Source organism: Prionailurus bengalensis, chromosome C2, assembly GCF_016509475.1.
Source record: "Prionailurus bengalensis isolate Pbe53 chromosome C2, Fcat_Pben_1.1_paternal_pri, whole genome shotgun sequence".
Taxonomy (NCBI): Eukaryota; Metazoa; Chordata; class Mammalia; order Carnivora; family Felidae; genus Prionailurus; species Prionailurus bengalensis.
The window spans coordinates 71,695,558-71,713,536 of record NC_057350.1 but is presented as its reverse complement, the minus strand read 5'-3'; the positions used below and the strand labels follow the sequence as shown (position 1 = coordinate 71,713,536).

Here is a 17,979-nt window from a genome sequence, read left to right as displayed (position 1 = left end):
TAAGTTACCAAAAATGACTCAAAAAGAGACTCTTTATGTGAAAACATCAATAATCATTTAAAAAATTTAAAAAGTAGCCAAACTTCTCCCCTTGAAGATGATACCCAGACAAGACTGTCTACGACTAAAGTTTACCAAAGTTTGAAGGAACAGATAATAATCTATTTGCTTTATTTATATTTTTAGGTTTCAGAGCATAAAAAGATAGAAAGCTTCCCAACTCAAGCTGCTAAACTAGCATAACTGATAGCAACATAAAGAACACCAAAAAATAAATCCAAAGGTCAACCTTGTTTATGGAATATATAAATACAAAATAAAAATCTACAAATCAATCTAGCAGTCTGGTAAAAGAATAATATATTAAGAACAAGTAGGGTTTAACTCAAGAACTTATTTATTTTTTAAAAGAAATTTTTTATGTTATTTTTGAGAGAGAGAGAGAGAGAGACAGAGAGTGTGTGTGTGTGTGTGTGTGTGTGTGTGTGTGTGTCTGTGTGTGAACGGAGGAAGAGGCAGAGAGAGAGGGAGACACAATCTGAAGCAGGCTCCAGGCTCCAAGCTGTCAGCACAGAGCCCAACGGGGCTCAAACTCATGAATTGCAAGATCATGACCTGAGCAAAAGTTGGATGTTTAACTGACTGAGCCACCCAGGTGCCCCTATCCCAAGAATTTAAAAATGACTCAACATCGGGGCGCCTGGGTGGCGCAGTCGGTTAAGCGTCCGACTTCAGCCAGGTCACGATCTCGCGGCCCGTGAGTTCGAGCCCCGCGTCAGGCTCTGGGCTGATGGCTCAGAGCCTGGAGCCTGTTTCCAATTCTGTGTCTCCCTCTCTCTCTGCCCCTCCCCCGTTCATGCTCTGTCTCTCTCTGTCCCAAAAATAAATAAATGTTGAAAAAAAAAATTTTTTTTAAAAATAAAAATGACTCAACATCAATAAATCTATTAATATATTTTACTTTATTAAAAAATTAAAAGCCCGTATCATCTCAATGGATGAAAAAAATCCATCTCATAAAACTTGAATACTCATTCTAGATTAAAAAAAAACAAACTCAGTAAGACCAAAAGGAAACTTCCTTAACTTGATAAACGTTTATCTACCATAAGCCTACAGGGTACACTTCATACAATCCCCATTCATGCCAGTTATCAATTTATTGCCTCTCAACTCTAAAATGCATCCTTCACCAGCCAGTTTTGTCAACCTGGATGCTTGCTGTAAACAGTTCTCTTTTGCCAGCTGGCATAATGCTAAATTTTGTCAGTAGAGGTCGCTGGAGGGACATGAGGGAGGGAGCTGCTCCTTGATTCCACTGTGCTTCATCGTTTGTTCCTGGGGCAGGGCTGGCAGTAGCATGTGTGTGGGACATTTATGCCACTTGTTCACCAACAAGTTTTGTTGGTACAACAGGAGGATTCTTGCTTACCAATCAGTCCACAGTTCCTGCTTGCCAGGTTTATCCCACTAGCTATGATCCTGCTCTGACCCCAGGCAACAAAGCAAACATCTCTGTTTATTTCTTCCTTGGATACTGTCCTTCAGCACTAAGATGTTCTTTAGAGTTCTCTTTTATCCTTTCTTTGTAGCCAGTCCCTTATTATCAGTTAATGATTCTTTTGTTAAGTGTTCCCTGCTGAAATTACTGCTGTGGTTTCTGTCACCTAACTGAACCATGTTACAAAATTGGTACCAAAAATAGTTTCTCTCCCACCTTCTCATTCATATGTCTTACTAAGGCATCCAAAGTCCTTGCCAATTCCTGTTCATCAGATACAATCAACATAACACAGTGGACAACTACAGTGCTTTATAGAAAGTCAAAGCAAGCAGTATCTCTGCAGACCACATTATAGCAGAGAACAGGAGAACTGACATGGCCCTGATGTGAGCCTGTGAGGGTGTACTGTTGGCCCTGCCAGGTAAAAGCAAATTACTTCCGGAGGTTTTTTCACACTGGTTTAGAGGCAAAGGCTTTGTTCAAGTTAAGGTTAATAGGTGCCTACCAAATGCCAGTGGCCTTCGAAGAAGTTCTTCAGTTAAGATACTACATCTGCAAGTGTAGCTGCAATTGGAGTCATCACCTGATTACACTTAAAGCAGTTCACAGTCATTATCCAAGATCATGCAGCTCTACAGGCTACACAGCTGAGTTAAATAGGAATGTGATAAGCATCACTACCTCTGCTTCTTTCAAGTCTTTTTTTGTTGGCACTAATTTCTGCAGTTGCGGCAGGGGCACAGCATTTGCTTATGATTTACTGTGTTGCCAGAGAGGGGAAGTTCCAGAGACGACTTCTTGGCCCTTACTACCATAATGGCCCTTACTCCATATAGGTCAGAGAGCCAATGTGGAAATTCTGTCTGTTGCCAAGTATGTCTACACCAATTATACGTTCAGTAACTGGGGAAATAACCACAGGGTGGATCCACAGAACAAGTGGGCCCAGAGTCCATCAGACTTAAGACTCCATCTATCACCTGAGCACTATAATCCCTCATTTTGAGTAGGGACCATTTGAGTGCTGTTTTGGGTTCCCAGGAGTTAATATCAGTTCAAAGCCAATGCTCAGTAATCTGAAAAAATCTGGATATTTTCTTTTTTCCAGTGCATAGTAACTCTAACAAATAGCCACAGTTCCCTTTGAGTAAGTAGGCTTAGAGGAAGATTCGCAGTCTATGCCTGCAGTAATGCTGCAAAGTTCATCCTCAGGGGGACCTGTCCCCTTCAATTAAGGGGCTTTGGTCTTTGAATTGACTTATATCTGGAAATCAGAGGAAAAACCATGACTCTTCATTGTGGTGGTTCAAATCAGGGTTTTGGGTACTAGACTTGGACTTTCTTCTGTTATATACATCAAGTAATTCTTTATCAGGCTACTCACCAATTTTGCTCTTAGGGATACCACGATTAATTAGCCATTGCTAAATATCCCTATGGGCAAAGGCATTCTGATTTCCAGTATATCCTTGCTACCCTTCATGGTAAATGTGTTCACATGTCTTTAGCAGGGAAGTGCTGTCACATGTCCTGTGGCACTCCAGGGCCCCATCATCCCCACTGAAACCAGAGAAGCCATTTCAATGATGACATCACCCGTGATCTTACCTGGCCTACACAGGAAAGCAACCAAAGACCTTTCTGAGGACATAGGTGCTCCCCTCACTAATGTATTTCTCAATGCCTTCGAATAGGAGTGTCTTCTAGGAAGAAATGTCTCACAGAAACTCGTTACAGGTATAGATAGGTGTTCAGCGACAGATTTGTAGATCACACAAATTCACTCTGATATTCCTATTTCTCCTCCAAATCATAGCAGGGAAGCTCCGGCATCTCCACCTCATTAAATGTGGGCCATTGTTGAATCCAAGTTTAAAGCAACTGTTAAAAGTCACCTCCAGATTCACAAGCTATCACACTGAATCCACAATCTCTAGTAAGTATATCCATATCAAGGAATATGACTCAATCTAACATTATATTCTACCCTCCTTGGTCTAACACCCTTAGAATCCATTCCCAAACATGTCTCCCAGGTTTCTGCCAATATATATTAGCAAAGTCTCATAATTTGTTAGGTGTATAAGCCATTTTCTTCTGAATTATAGTTATCCGAGTTACCTGTATCCCTGGAACTTGCTGAGATTTGACTCTAGTTATGGATCATGGGACAATAGGAGTGATTTGTGCTGGGTCTTGAGAGTGAGCATCTGCCTCAGATGAAGTTATTACCACAGTATTTTCAGGGAAAGTAAAACTAATCTCCTCAGACCCTGGAGGGCAGACTACTTCCACTGGTAAGGCAGGCTGAGTTACTTGGGGGTTCAAGATTATCAATTACATCTGAATTCATCCAGATATTCCCATTCCAAGTTTTGGGGCCCCATTATTTCCCAACGAATGCCCTAACTTGCACATGAGAAATGTGGCATGCCCATGAACTCATGTGCAATACTGACTGAAATACCATTAAAACCAAGAATAGAAAAACAGTGCCCATTATCATTACTACTAATCAACATCACACTTGACACTCTAGCTATACAATAAGCCACAAAATGGAAACAGACATATATTTGACTGCAGTCAAAAAGATTTCTATCTAGAAAATCTAAACAAATCAACTGAAAAACCATTAAAACTAATATGAGAGGACATAACGAATCTACAGCAATATGCAAAAATGAATAGCCCTTCCATACACCATGCATTTAGAGACATATAAGAATGTTTACCATTGTTATAATAGCAAAAATTGGAAACAACCTGGATGTCCGCGGTCAGAAGAATGGTTAACTAAATTTTGATATGTCCCCTCTGTGGGATATTATATAACAGTTGTACTTCTATAAGAAACATTAAGACAGGCGCCTGGGTGGCGCAGTCGGTTAAGCGTCCGACTTCAGCCAGGTCACGATCTCACGGTCCGTGAGTTCGAGCCCCGCGTCAGGCTCTGGGCTGATGGCTCAGAGCCTGGAGCCTGTTTCCGATTCTGTGTCTCCCTCTCTCTCTGCCCCTCCCCCATTCATGCTCTGTCTCTCTCTGTCCCAAAAATAAATAAACGTTGAAAAAAAAAAATTAAAAAAAAAAAAAAAAAAAAAAAAGAAACATTAAGACAAAGTAAATTAAAAAAAAAAAAACACCAGAATCTGGAATAATATATATACTATGATATCATTTATGTCACAAATATAAATAAATAGAAAGATAAATACTAAAAACATGTAAGTATTTAGGTACATACACAAGTATGTATATGAAAGAAAAAGATGTGGAAGAAATCTTGGAATGAGGAGTGATTAAGAGAGCTTTCACTTTTTAAAATCTATGTTTCAAATTTTATTTACTTTTTTAAATATTTATTTATTTAGAGAGCGTGAGCAGGGGAGGGGCAGTGAGGATTCCAAGCAGTCTCTGTGCTATCAGCTCAGAGCCTGACACAGGGCTTGAACCCACGACCTGTAGCATCATGACCTGAACCGAAATCAAGAGTTGGACACAACCAACTGAGCCACCCAGGTGACCCTGTGCTGTTTCAAATTTTAATTGAAAAGTATTTATATATTACTTGTGTTATTGGGCTGAATATCTAGGAAACACTGACTTCATCCATCCATTATCCATCTATCCACCAACTCATCTGATTATTAAACACGTGCTAGCTATGCATCTAAGAGTTGAACAGGTAACATGACACATAATCTTTTTTGTTTTGTTTTTTGAGAGAGAAAGAGAAAGAGGGGGGAGAGAGAGATCCATATTCTTTTTTTTTTTTTTTTTTTTTTGAGAGAGAGAGACAGAGAAAGGGGAAAAGAGAGAAGATCCAAAGCAGGCTCCACACTGTCAGCACACAGCCCAAAGTGGGGCTCGAACCCACAAACTGGGAGACCATGACCTGAGCTGAAATCAAGAATCAGACACTCAACTGACTGAGCCACCCAAGTGCCACCATGGTACATAATCTTAAATTGCTGGGGTATAAAACCCTGTTCCTAAGAGCCTACCAATTTTTTTTTCAGTAAAGTCCTGTGAGATAGAATCTATAAATTCTATTCTTTCACCACAAATTTGGAACTGTTTACTGAAAATCCATTAGCTTTCTCAAAGGCAGACTGAATCTTTTTTCCTTATTCATCCAACAGAGATATTTTGAAAAACTCCACTCATCTTAGTTGATTATTAGTATTATAATTATTAATTAAAACCATTTCAGTCACATATAATTCACACAAGAAGAAATAAGATGAATAAGTAAATATATGAAAAAATGGTCAATTCTATTAGCAAAAGGAAGCAAAATAAGACAACTCATTAAATTAGCACTTTAAAAATATGTAAAATGTCTAGTGTGGTTGAGGATACCTTGAAATTAGTGTCAGCAATTCACATTAGTGATGGTAGTGTAGATTAGAACGTATTAGCAATATTTATCAAGAGTCACAAAATACCAGTCTCTGCACATAGATCAGTGGAACATAAGAGAAAACCCAGAATTGGTCCCATAGCTATATGGTCAACTAATCTCCAACAAAGCAGGAAAGAATACCAAATGGCAAAAAGACAGTCTCTTCAACAATTGGTGTTGGGAAAACTGGACTTTTCTTACACCATATACAAAAATAAGTTCAAAATGGATGAAAGACCTAAATGTGAGACAGGAAGCCATAAAAATCCTAGAGGAGAACACAGGCAGCAATCTCTTTGACCTCACCTGTAGCATATTCTTATTAGACACATCTCTGGAAGCTAGGGAAACAAAAGCACGAAAGCAAAAATGAACTACTGGGACCTCATCAAGATAAAAAGGTTCTGCACAGAGAAGGAAACAATCAGCAAAACTAAAAGGCAACAATGGGAGAAGATACTTGCAAATGACATATCTGATAAAGGAGTACTATCCAAAATCTATAAAGAACTTATCAAACTTAACACCCAAAGAACAAATAATCTAGTTAAGAAATGGGCAGAAGATATGAATAGACATTTTCCCAAAGAAGATATCCAGATGGCTAACACATTAAAAGATGCTCCATATCACTCAACATCAGGGAAATACAAATCAAAACCTGTCAGAATGGTTAAAATTAACAACACAGGAAACAACATTTGTTGGCGAGGATGTGGAGAAAGGGGAACCCTCTTATACAATTGGTGGAAAGGCAAACTGATGTTTTCTACCCTGGAAAACAGTATGGATGTTTCTCAAAATGTTAAAAATAGAACTACCCTATGACCCAGCAATTGCACTACTAGGTATTTACCCAAAGGATACAAAAATACTTATTTGAAGGGGCACATGCACCCCCAATGTTTTCAGTAGCATTATCAACAACAGCCAAATTACGGAAAGTGATGAATGGATAAAGAAGATGTGGTATGTATACATTGGAATAATATTCAGATATCAAAAAGAATGAAATCTTGCCATTTGGAATGATGTGGATGGAGCTAGAGTGTGTTATGCTAAGTGAAAAAAGTCATTCAGAGAAAGGCAAATACCATATGATTTCATTTCTGTGGAATTTAAGAAACAAAACATATGAACATAGGGGAAGGGGAAAAAAGAGAGAGGGAAGAAAACATAAGAGACCCAGACTTAGGGTTGCTGGAGGAGAGGTGGGCAGGGGATAGGCTAAATGGGTGATGGGCATTAAGGAGGGCACTTGTTGTGGTGAGCACTAGGTGTTGTATACAAGTGAAGAATTACTAAATTCTATTCCTGAAACCAATATTACACCACATGTTAACTAACTAGAATTTAAATAAAAACTTTAAAAGAATAAAATAAAACAAGAGGCAAAAAACAAAAAAACAAAACAAAATACTAGTCTCTCTGACATAATACTCTCATACTTGAGATTCACCTTTAGTAAATAATTGCAATGAAAGAAAACAGTTATTTGGGCAAAGCTTTCATTACTGCATTATACATAATAATGAAACCTTGGAAATAATATAAATATCCCAAATAAAGGGTAATAAGTAAACTATGGCATGACCATTCAGTAGAACGTTATAAAACTATTTTAAATGATTTTATGAAGATAATGTAATAACATGAAAAAATGAGTGAAAAAGCGATTGACGATTAAAAAAAAAATCTTCCCATTGCCACGTAGTATTCCATTGTGTATATAAACCACAGTGTCTTTATCCATTCATCAGTTGATGGACATTTAGGCTCTTTCCATGATTTGGCAATTGTTGAAAGTGCTGGGATGAGCACTGGGTGTTGTATGGAAACCAATTTGACAATAAATTTCATATTAAAGAAAAAATCTTCCCTCAACTAAGAGTATGTTATTTTTATAATTTTAAAAACCAGTAAATTTTATTTTAAAATTATGACTATGAGGAATCTAGGAGCAAATTTTATAATGCTAAATGATAAAGGCAGAAGATAAAATATTTAACCTGTACTCAAATTACGCTTTATAAAATATTCATTCATATGGATAACTGTGAGACAAGACATGGGCTACAATTCACTCACTAGGCTGGTAGAATTATGGTTGATTTTTTACTCCTTAAAAAATTTCTTTCTGGGGTGCCTGGGTGGCTCAGTCGGTTAAGTAAGCCTCAGGCTCAGGTCATGGTCTCGCGGTTCATGAGTTCGAGCCCCACATCAGGCTCTGTGCTGACAGTTCAGAGCCTGGAGCCTGCTTCGGATTCTGTGTCTCCCTGTCTCTCTGCCCCTCCCCTTCTCACACTCTGTCTCTCTCTGTCTCTCTCTCTTTCTCAAAAATAAATAAACGTTTAAAATTTTTTTCTTTCCTTAAAAAGATTTTTTTTGCCACCCTTGATTTTTTTGTAAGTGGAACACAAATAAATGAGAGGACAGAAAACTTTTGGTGACCTACCTGCTGCTCCTTTCTAAGGAACGTTTCAATTTCCATATGAATCCGATTCTCTTCTTCGGTTTTCAACCTTAGTTTCTGTGAAAATAAACCAATATCAGGAATTCTTGCCAGTAGGGTTTGGAATGAGAAGTTCTCAAGATTAGAGTTGTAGCTGTGACAGTATTTCAGGTTTTCTTTACCAACTGGAGTCCCAAGAATCCTACCACATCACTCTGGGGCAGCAAATCAGTTCCCTTTAACCCAATTTGTGTTCATGGATGGTGCTGAGCCATGTGTTGGGCATTATGCTGAACACATGCCAGTGTCCAGGACATAAGAACCATAATCCAGTTGCCTGGAAAGTGATGTCATTTAAGGAGAGAAAAATGTTTCAAGGGCACAGTGTTCTTAGGCCTAAAAAAGGAAATTCCAGAGTGCAAGAAGTTTGCAGTCAGAGTCATATACCACACCCATCGAGGAAGTTTTCAAATAAGTGAGGGACCAGAGAAAGCAGTCCTCCTGAACATGGATGACACTATTAATGTTTGCTCCTTCTTACCTACCTATTGTTCTTTTAGTCATTTAGTCTTCCTTTTCTAATGAGGGTCTACCCCTTGTTTGTTTCTCCTGGTATTTTTCCAGTGGGATTTCCCATCTCTAAAATTTAGGTTTGAATGAATCTCAGCAAGCTTGATTTTATATTTCTTTCTCCTTTTTTTTAAGTTTATTTATTTATTTTGAGAGAGAGAGCATGCGTGTGTGCAGAAGTCGGGGAGGGGCAGAGAGAGAATCCCAAGCAGCCTCCATCCTCTGTGTCAGGCTTAATCTCACAAGAGCCAAAATCAAAGGTCATGAAAGCTTAACCAACTGAGCCACCCCTTGATTTTATATATACGTTTTAATGTTTATTTATTTTTGAGAGAGAGCGAGAGAGTGTGTGTGGGAGCAGGGTAGGGTCAGAGAGAGAGAGGGAGACAGAGGATCTGAAGTTGACAGTGTAGAGCCCCATGTTGGGCTTGAACTCACAAACTGAGATTGTGACCTGAGAGGAAGTCAGACGCTTAACCAATTGAGCCATTCAGGAGCCCCGATTTTATATTTCTTAATGGGGGATAAAAGGTAGTTGTTGGGTAAAGAAGGCAGCAGCAAAAACTCACAATAAGTATCTTGTTTTGGGGCGCTTCATTCTGTTTTTATTTTTAATCTCAAATGTGAGAGCTGCAGGAAAGATAGAGCAAAGATGAACAGAGGAGCCGAGCCCTTCCTCCTCTGTTAGGTGAAGCAGTATGAGGAGTGACAGCCCAAATGCCACCTACTGTGTTCATTCTTAATGTAGCAGTGATTACCTCTATCTCTTCCAGCAAGAGCTCCTCTGTTCTGTTACATTTCTTCTGGGTCTGGGAGATCTGCAGCTCAGTGTTTCTCTTCATATAGCGATTCTCCAGGTTGGTTTTTGCCTTCATCTCTTGCAACTGGTCCTTGAGGTGAGCAATATATTCATTCTGACTCTGTAGAGGTAAGACCAGGCTTCTAAATTAAAATACATTCTACTTCCATTCAGTTCAGCCAGTGGCTAAAGCCTACCTTCTGTATTTATAAATCAACAAGGAACTGGATCCATTTTTCTGCCATCTCACTACAGGAAAGTTAGCCAATAATCAGGGATAGTATAAATGAAAATGAAAGATAAGTTAGCACCAGGACTGTGAGATTCTTTCCTAAGTACACTATTTGGGTATATATCTTTGGGTATATATCTTTGTATCTACAAAGATTTCCCATTACTATCTCATTGTGGGAGAAAGAGCACTGATCTAAATGATCAAAAGAACTGTCTTCCCATGCAAGCCCTCAACAGCTATGGTAACCTGGCCAAGTCAGTTAAACTCTCTAAGTCTTACCTTCTATAACATAAAAGCATTAACATCTGCCTTGCCTGGTATATCTTAGCAAGTGATTATAAGAAATTGAATGGAGGATATATGAAAATTCTTTGCAGGTCACAAAGTGCTTGGCAATTTTTTTTTTAAAAAAAATTTTTTTTTTCAACGTTTATTTATTTTTGGGACAGAGAGAGACAGAGCATGAACGGGGGAGGGGCAGAGAGAGAGGGAGACACAGAATCGGAAACAGGCTCCAGGCTCTGAGCCATCAGCCCAGAGCCCGACGCGGGGCTCGAACTCCCGGACCGCGAGATCATGACCTGGCTGAAGTCGGACGCTTAACCGACTGCGCCACCCAGGCGCCCCAAAGTGCTTGGCAATTTTAAGGTTTCAATATTCATTAAAAAAAATATTCAGGGGCACCTGGGTGGCTCAGTCAGTTGAGAGTCCAACTCTTTTTTAAAATTCTTTTCGTGTTTATTTTTGAGAGAGAGCGAGTGACACACACAAGCAGGGGAGGGGCAGAGAAAGAGGGAGACACAGATTCTGGAGCAGGCTCCAGGCTCTGAGCTGTCAGCACAGAGCCTAACACAGGGCTCAAACCTACAAACCGTGAGATCATGACCTGAACCAAAGTTGGACACTTAACCAACTGAGCCACCTGGGTGCCCCAAGGGTCCAACTCTTGATTACGGCTCAAATCATGATCTCAGAATTGTAGGATCAAGCCCCGTGTCAGGCTCTGCACTGAGCATGGAGCCTGCTTAAGATTCTCTCTCCCTCTGCCCCTCTCCCTGACTCATGTGCTCTCTCTCTCTTTAAAATAAATTTTTTTAAAAAATTCATTCAGTATCATACTAAGTTAAACAGTGGAGATCTAATAGACATGGTCCTTGCCCTCATAGACTTTACCATCTAGTGACAGAGATGTGATTAAAAACAAACTTTTTGGGTGTGCCTGGGTGGCTCAGTCAGTTAAGCATCTGACTTTGGCTCAGGTCATGATCTCATCATGGTTCATGAGTTTGAGCCCTGCATCAGGCTCTGCACTGACAGTGCTGAGCCTGCTTTGAATCCTCTGTCCCTCTCACTCTCTGCCCCTCTCAGCTTGTGTTTTCTCCCTTTCTCTCTCAAAAATAAATATTTTTTTAAAAAACTTTTTGAGGCGTGTGGCAGGCTCAGTTGGTGGAGCATGTGACTCTTGATCTTGGGGTTGTGAGCTCAAGCCCCACATTGGGTACAGAATTACTTAAAGATAAAATATTTTAAAAACAAAAGCAAAAACATTTTTAAATGAGCAAGGTATGTAAACTTTTCTTAAGGTGCAAAACACTATTAAAGAATAGAGCAACATTTTCTCATGAGAGAAAATAATAAAGGAGACCTACATTAGATTGGATGGTCAAAAAAGGATTCTCTGGGGCACCTGGGTGGCTCAGTCAGTTAACCACTTGACTCTTGATTTCAGCTCAGGTCATAATCTCATGGTTCATGAGTTCTAGTCTCACACTGGGCTCTGCCCTGACAGGGTGGAGCCTGCTTGGTATTCTCTCTCTCCCTGTCTCTCTCTGCCCCATTAAAATGTGCATTTTAATTTACATTAAAATGTAAAATATGTACATTTTAATACATGTATATAAAAAAAAATAAGAAGAATTCTTTGAGAAAAGAATGTTAAATCTGACACCTGAAGGGTAAGTATGTATGTCACATAAAAAGTGGGGTCAAGGAAGATTCTCAGAAAAAGGAAAAATAAATGCCCAAGTCCTGAGGCACGAAAAACCTGGATACATTCCAGGGACTGAAAGAAAACTCTAGAGACTATCCCAGCAACAGTTGAGAGTGGGACAGGATGAGGTTGGAGAGGTAGGTAAGAAGGAACCATGCGGGACCTCAGGCGCTATTAAGTTTGAATTGTATTCCAAGTGCCATGGGAAGTTTTGGGAAGGTTTTAGTCTGGGCGTAACATTTCATTGTTTGAAAAGAATCAGACACATCATGAGTCATTTCACAGAGAGATGATCAGTTAGCTGACAGCACAGCAAGCAAACACAACTAGTAATCAAAATGCAATGCTTTATCAGAGATCTCGGTTTCTCTAAATACCAACCAATTTTAGTCTTACCACGTAAGCTGGGCAGAGTAAATTCTAAGTATTAAAAGAAACAAAGCAGAAATCGGTCAAGATCATCCACAATAAAAAACAAATATAGTTTAAAGGATCATAGGCCCCTCCGGGTGCCTCGGCAGGTCTATGGGGTTGAGCCCCACATCGGGCTCTGTGCTGACAGCTCAGAGCCTGGAGTCTGCTTCAGATTCTGTGTCTCTCTCTCTCTGCCCCTCCCCTGCTCACACTTCTCTCTCTCTCTCTCTCTCTCAAAAATCAACACTAGAAAAAAAGAAAATAAGCTGTAATTTAAAAAACCCATTTTTTAAAAGTAACATAAAGGCTCATAGGCCCCTAAAATTAGTCAGAAAGGAATTCTTCAGGTCATTTTGTCTGACTTCTTCGTGTAACTCTATGGAATCATTCCAATTATAGAGCAGTTATTCCAGCTGTATCAAAGCCACTCCAAAGAGATGAGTATCTCTGGCAGAGAATATGCTACAAGGCCTAGCTGATAACACATCTCAGTGCTTTTTAGTCTCTTAAAAGTTGTGGGCAATTAACCTAAGACTTTCCTCAACTGTAAAACCCTGCCAGTGCCTCATGCAACTTAGCTACTCAATAAATGTTCATTAAATTAATTTTAAGAGAGTTCTTTTTTGGCTCACTTTTTCCCCTTCCCTTCTATCTACACTCTCCTCCCTTCTCCTCTTTCCCATTTCACTTTTTTCTTCCCTTCTAGTTCAAACTGTATGGAAGTCAACAATAAAGTTTGGATTTCTAGGAAGACTTGAGTTAAAGTGAAATGTGATGGTGTCACTTCTTCATCAGCTGTTATCTTTATACCTATTTAACCACTTAGACTTTCTTTGAGACCCTGCTTATACACCACTTAAATCCATAAAACCTTTTCCAGAAAATCTCAGCCACATAAATAATTGTGCGTTTGTTTCTCACAGAATCTAACAGTGTTGAACACTTAAGTATTCATTAAATAGCACCCGTACAAAAATATACTTTCAAAAACTCAAGAAAATGTTCTCGTCAGTTTTCTTTATCAAATTGAATATTAAGTCTTTTAGAGTAATAATATGAAGATCAGAAATGCAGAGTTAAAATTCTAGGAGTTTCTGCCTATGGCAAGCAAAAGGTATTACATTATGTAACTTGATAAGGTCATACAACATTGGTCTACAATTATACCGTGCCAAGTAAAAGGCATCTGGTTTTAATGCTGTTTCTGTGGGCCTCTGATTATTCCCTCCTGTATTACTGTTCTGCACAACTTGTGGCCTCCTATGGTGCAAGTATGGAAACAGAGGAAGATATAAAATCTTGACAGTCTAGTCATGGTAAAATCATGATCAAGGCACACTAACAAATGAACTGAAATACAATTCCATTTCTGCATCTTCTTGGTATGCAAAAAGGAGGCGGCCTAGAAGCAGTGGGTTACAGGCCAATTGTCATGAGTTATATGAATGCCTTTTAAGATTCTCACTAAGAAAAGATCTGCCCTCACCACAACCCACCAGCATAACCCTGATTGTCCATGGCATCTGCAGCCTTCCCCATGATCAAGGTCTGTGGACTGATGCACCATATTTGTGGGTTTTTGTAGCAGACCAAACTTTAGTCAGAAATTCCAAAACTGCCTTCAGATCTGTACTTTTAATCTGAATTCAGAGGAACATGATTTAGAAATGGAAAGAAGCAGTCAACCAATTATAGTTAATAAGGCTCTGATGGCTGCCACAATATTGTAAGCCAAAGAATTTTAATGGTAGTGTCCGTTTTCATAATTGAACACAAAGCAGAGATGAGAGTATGGTTCCTAGAATTTTTGGAAGCTACTGTCTGGAGAAGTTGGAACTTGTGTTACCCCTTGGGCTGCTGCTTTGGTTGGATGGAAAATTGCAATGTGGTCTATTAAAGTGACAGAAGCCACTGGAAAAAAATACAATCCTGTATTAAGTTAACATATATATTTGTTTGTCTGTCTGTGACCAAGAACAGTGGCTGATTCTGTAACAGTCTCTGAATAACTCTAAGCTCTGAGCTACACAGAGTCACCCATTCTAAGATACAGATGAAATATAATCAGGTCCAAACTTCAAAAGTTTCAGGCTCCAATTCCACCCATTACTTTCATTTCCATTTGAACTATTCCCATTTCAATTGTATCAATTTCCTCTTTTCTTTCCTTTTGTAATGAGGTTTCCATACACCTCATTGTCTTGACAGATCTCTTTTGAGTAAAACCCTTCAAATGTAATGCCTAACTATACATGATATTATAAATGTATAACTACAACAGAGGACAGCGAGTATTTTTCCCCTGTTTTATAAATACTCTTTGGTACCACAAATTGCAGTAATCAAAACAAAGAGGAAGCACTTCAAATGATTTTTACAATATTGCATGGTCATGATTGTTAGGGCTCTATTTTGTCTTTGTTCTTGAAAGATATATTCAATGGGTATAGAACTTTGGGGGGGAAGATAAGGGCTGAAAATCTCATAAATTTTGTGAAAGACACAAATTTACATTTTCAGACATCTCAGCGAAACCCAAACAGAATAAATATGAAGAAATCACATCTACAGCGAAATCCAAACAGAATAAATAGGAAGAAAATCACATCTAAACACAGTATAATCAAATTGCTGAAAATCAAAGATAAAAATGGAAATCCAAAAGGGAACCCATTATATACAGGAAAACAACGACTTGAATGACTGCTATCTTCTCAAAACAAAGAATGGAGGTCAAAATATAGTGAATATCCTTAAAGTACTGAAAGAAAAATCTGTCAACCCAAAATTCTATACCCACTGAAAATGTCTTTCAAGAACAAAAGCAAAATAGACACATTTCTAGGTAAAAGACAAGATCAGGTGCTTTCAGAGTGGTATGGCCTTAGACCTGGGAAAAACAAAAGTAAGAGGATTTGTTGGGGCACATAGGTGGCCCAGTCGGTTTAAGCTTCTAACTCTTGGTTTTGGCTCAGGTCATGATCTCATAGTCATGAGATCCCACATGATCCCTCCCACATGCTCTCTCTCTCACTCTCAAATAATAAATTTTTTTAAAAATTAAAAAAAAAAAAAAAGAGGACTCGTCTACAGCAAACATGGATTGCAAGAAATAGTAAAGAAATTTCTTTAAGCTGAAAGGAAATGACACCAGATGGAAACTTACTGATAAATATCAGGGTAAGTAAGACAATTATTTTCTTCTTAATTTTTTTTTAAATTTTTTTTTCCAACATTCATTTATTTTTGGGACAGAGAGAGACAGAACATGAACGGGGGAGGGGCAGAGAGAGAGGGAGACACAGAATCGGAAACAGGCTCCAGGCTCTGAGCCATCAGCCCAGAGCCTGACGGTGGGGCTCGAACTCCCGGACCGCGAGATCGTGACCTGGCTGAAGTTGGACGCTTAACCGACTGCGCCACCCAGGCGCCCCTCTTCTTAATTTTTAAAATCACAATAATTAAGGGAAAAAACATATTTTTTTTGTCTTGTGGTCTTGTGTCTTGTGTAATATATATAATGTATACATGTGTAACGTATGACAGAATAAAGGTGAGTGGTGGGGAAGAGGGGAACAGTGGAACTATATGAGTGCAAGGTTTTTACATTTTATGTGAAGTGGTGCAGTATTAATGCTAAACAGATTATGAAAAGGAATCCCTAGAGCAACTATATATCTAAAAAATACAAAGAGGTATAGGTAAAAGGCCACTAGGTAAATTAAAATCAAAATCTAAAAAAAAAAAAAACCAAGTAATCCAAAATAAGCCAGGAAAAGATAAGCTGTGAAGGAATGAGCCCAGGGCGTGGTGCTGAAAGTGCTTACAAATTTTAAGAGCAGTGAAATCGAGCAGGCTGTGCAGTCACTGGACAGAAATGACACTGACTTGCTAATGAAGTACATTTATAAAGGCCCACAGAAAACAGCAGTACAGTGTTATTCCAGTGGCATGAAAAGGTATTAGCAGTAGGAGGATGAGGCTCCATTATAAGAGTTCTAACAGCAAGAAAGACTGTTTAAAAAAACAAAAAACAAAAAAAAAAAAAACCAAAAAAATGACTCATGTGACCTTGAGAAGAATTTTGGATGCACAGGCTGATGAAGAAGGGATTGACAATGGACCACCTTCCTAGGGACTCCCAGCTAAACTATTTCAGGGCATGCATCGGCTGAAGTGTATTTTATTTTCAAGGTGGAGGGAGAAATCGTCTGTTTCCTAAATCCTTTGCAAAATCTGATAGTCTATGCCTTTGTCCACAAGTAACACAGAACTGATGTAACTGTGTACTGGAGTGGCTGGCTAGCATTGGTCACGTGTACCTGTGGGCTCTGCCTATTTAAAATGGGGGAGGGACAATGTGGGCAGGTACAGATCTAAGGGCTGTGGTAAAAGGGAGAGCTTATTTTTTTGAAGTAGTAAAACTTGAAGGGTTTGTGCAGACATCCCATCTTCCCAGAGAAGACGGCCTCTCTTGGGTTCATTGAAAAGTACCTGCTGGGGGCGCCTGGGTGGCGCAGTCGGTTAAGCATCCGACTTCAGCCAGGTCACGATCTCGCGGTCCGTGAGTTCGAGCCCCACGTCGGGCTCTGGGCTGATGGCTCGGAGCCTGGAGCCTGTTTCCGATTCTGTGTCTCCCTCTCTCTCTGCCCCTCCCCTGTTCATGCTCTGTCTCTCTCTGTCCCAAAAATAAATAAAAAACGTTGAAAAAAAAAAATTAAAAAAAAAAAAAAGAAAAGTACCTGCTGTATCAATAAAGGTCTTGGCTTATTAGGAAGGAAGGAAGGAAGGAAGGAAAAGAGAAAAAAAGAAAAGAAAGGGAGAAAGAAAAAGGAAAAACAGAGAAGGAAGGAAGGAAAAAGGAAGGAAGGAAGATGGCTTTTACATAGCTGTTTCAGCTCAGTAACTTTTGGTGTTGGCCAGGTAATTCTTACCTGTACCTCAGCTTGCCGTTCTCTTTTGACGTTAAGTAGCTGTTTTTGAAGAGATCTTATCTGTTTTCTTCCTTTTTCCTCCCTAGAAGAATTAAGAATGATTTGTTTAGAGAGGTGTTACTCAAACTCTAGTGTGCACAAGGATCAACACTAATCTTAAAAAACAGATTTCTGGGCTCTACCCCAGAGATTCTGATTCAGTAGGTCCAGGATGGGGTCCTGGGATTTGCATTTCTAACAAGCTCTCAGATGTTGCTAATGGTACCGGTCCATGGAACACACGTTTAGTAACACTTTACAAAAGACTGTGATTTGTTTTAGTAAACCAGAGGAGGATGTTTCTGGTTTATGTGTTGGATCTAAAATAGCTACTGCTGAGAAAAAGCTAAGTGGAGGAGGAACAGGAAGAGGAAAAAGAAGAATCCTTTCTATTCTGAACACTTCACATATTCTTGCCTCACAATAACCTTGGAAGGTAGTCTCTATCATTCTCCCTATTTTACAGAGGAGCAAAGTGTGACTTACAGGGCTGAGGTAACTGGCTGTGGTGAACATTAGAATGTGCCTTACAGATAGATCTCCAACTACAGGGAGTATAAGTGAAAAGGGTCCCAGTTCTAGGCCCTGAAATCCTTCATTACGTGTGCTCTAAGGCCACACTGCCCACTGACTGCTC

General features: G+C 39.3%; 2 protein-coding genes across 2 annotated transcripts in view; one reads left to right on the top strand and one right to left on the bottom strand.

Moving 5' to 3' along the window:
* The window catches only part of IQCG (IQ motif containing G), a 56,725-nt gene that overhangs the window by 8,934 nt on the left and 29,812 nt on the right, over window positions 1-17,979 (bottom strand). Inside the window, exons 6-8 of the mRNA XM_043594428.1 lie at window positions 17,304-17,385; window positions 9,690-9,851; window positions 8,365-8,439 (exon numbers count right to left, since the gene is read on the bottom strand). Of these exons, the coding sequence (XP_043450363.1) occupies window positions 8,365-8,439; window positions 9,690-9,851; window positions 17,304-17,385 (319 nt within the window). The remainder of the gene's footprint in view (window positions 1-8,364; window positions 8,440-9,689; window positions 9,852-17,303; window positions 17,386-17,979) is intronic.
* The window catches only part of LRCH3 (leucine rich repeats and calponin homology domain containing 3), a 152,819-nt gene that overhangs the window by 131,970 nt on the left and 2,870 nt on the right, over window positions 1-17,979 (top strand). The window contains exon 23 of the transcript XR_006299384.1: window positions 3,321-3,440. The gene's annotated coding sequence lies outside the window, so the exon portion shown is untranslated. The remainder of the gene's footprint in view (window positions 1-3,320; window positions 3,441-17,979) is intronic.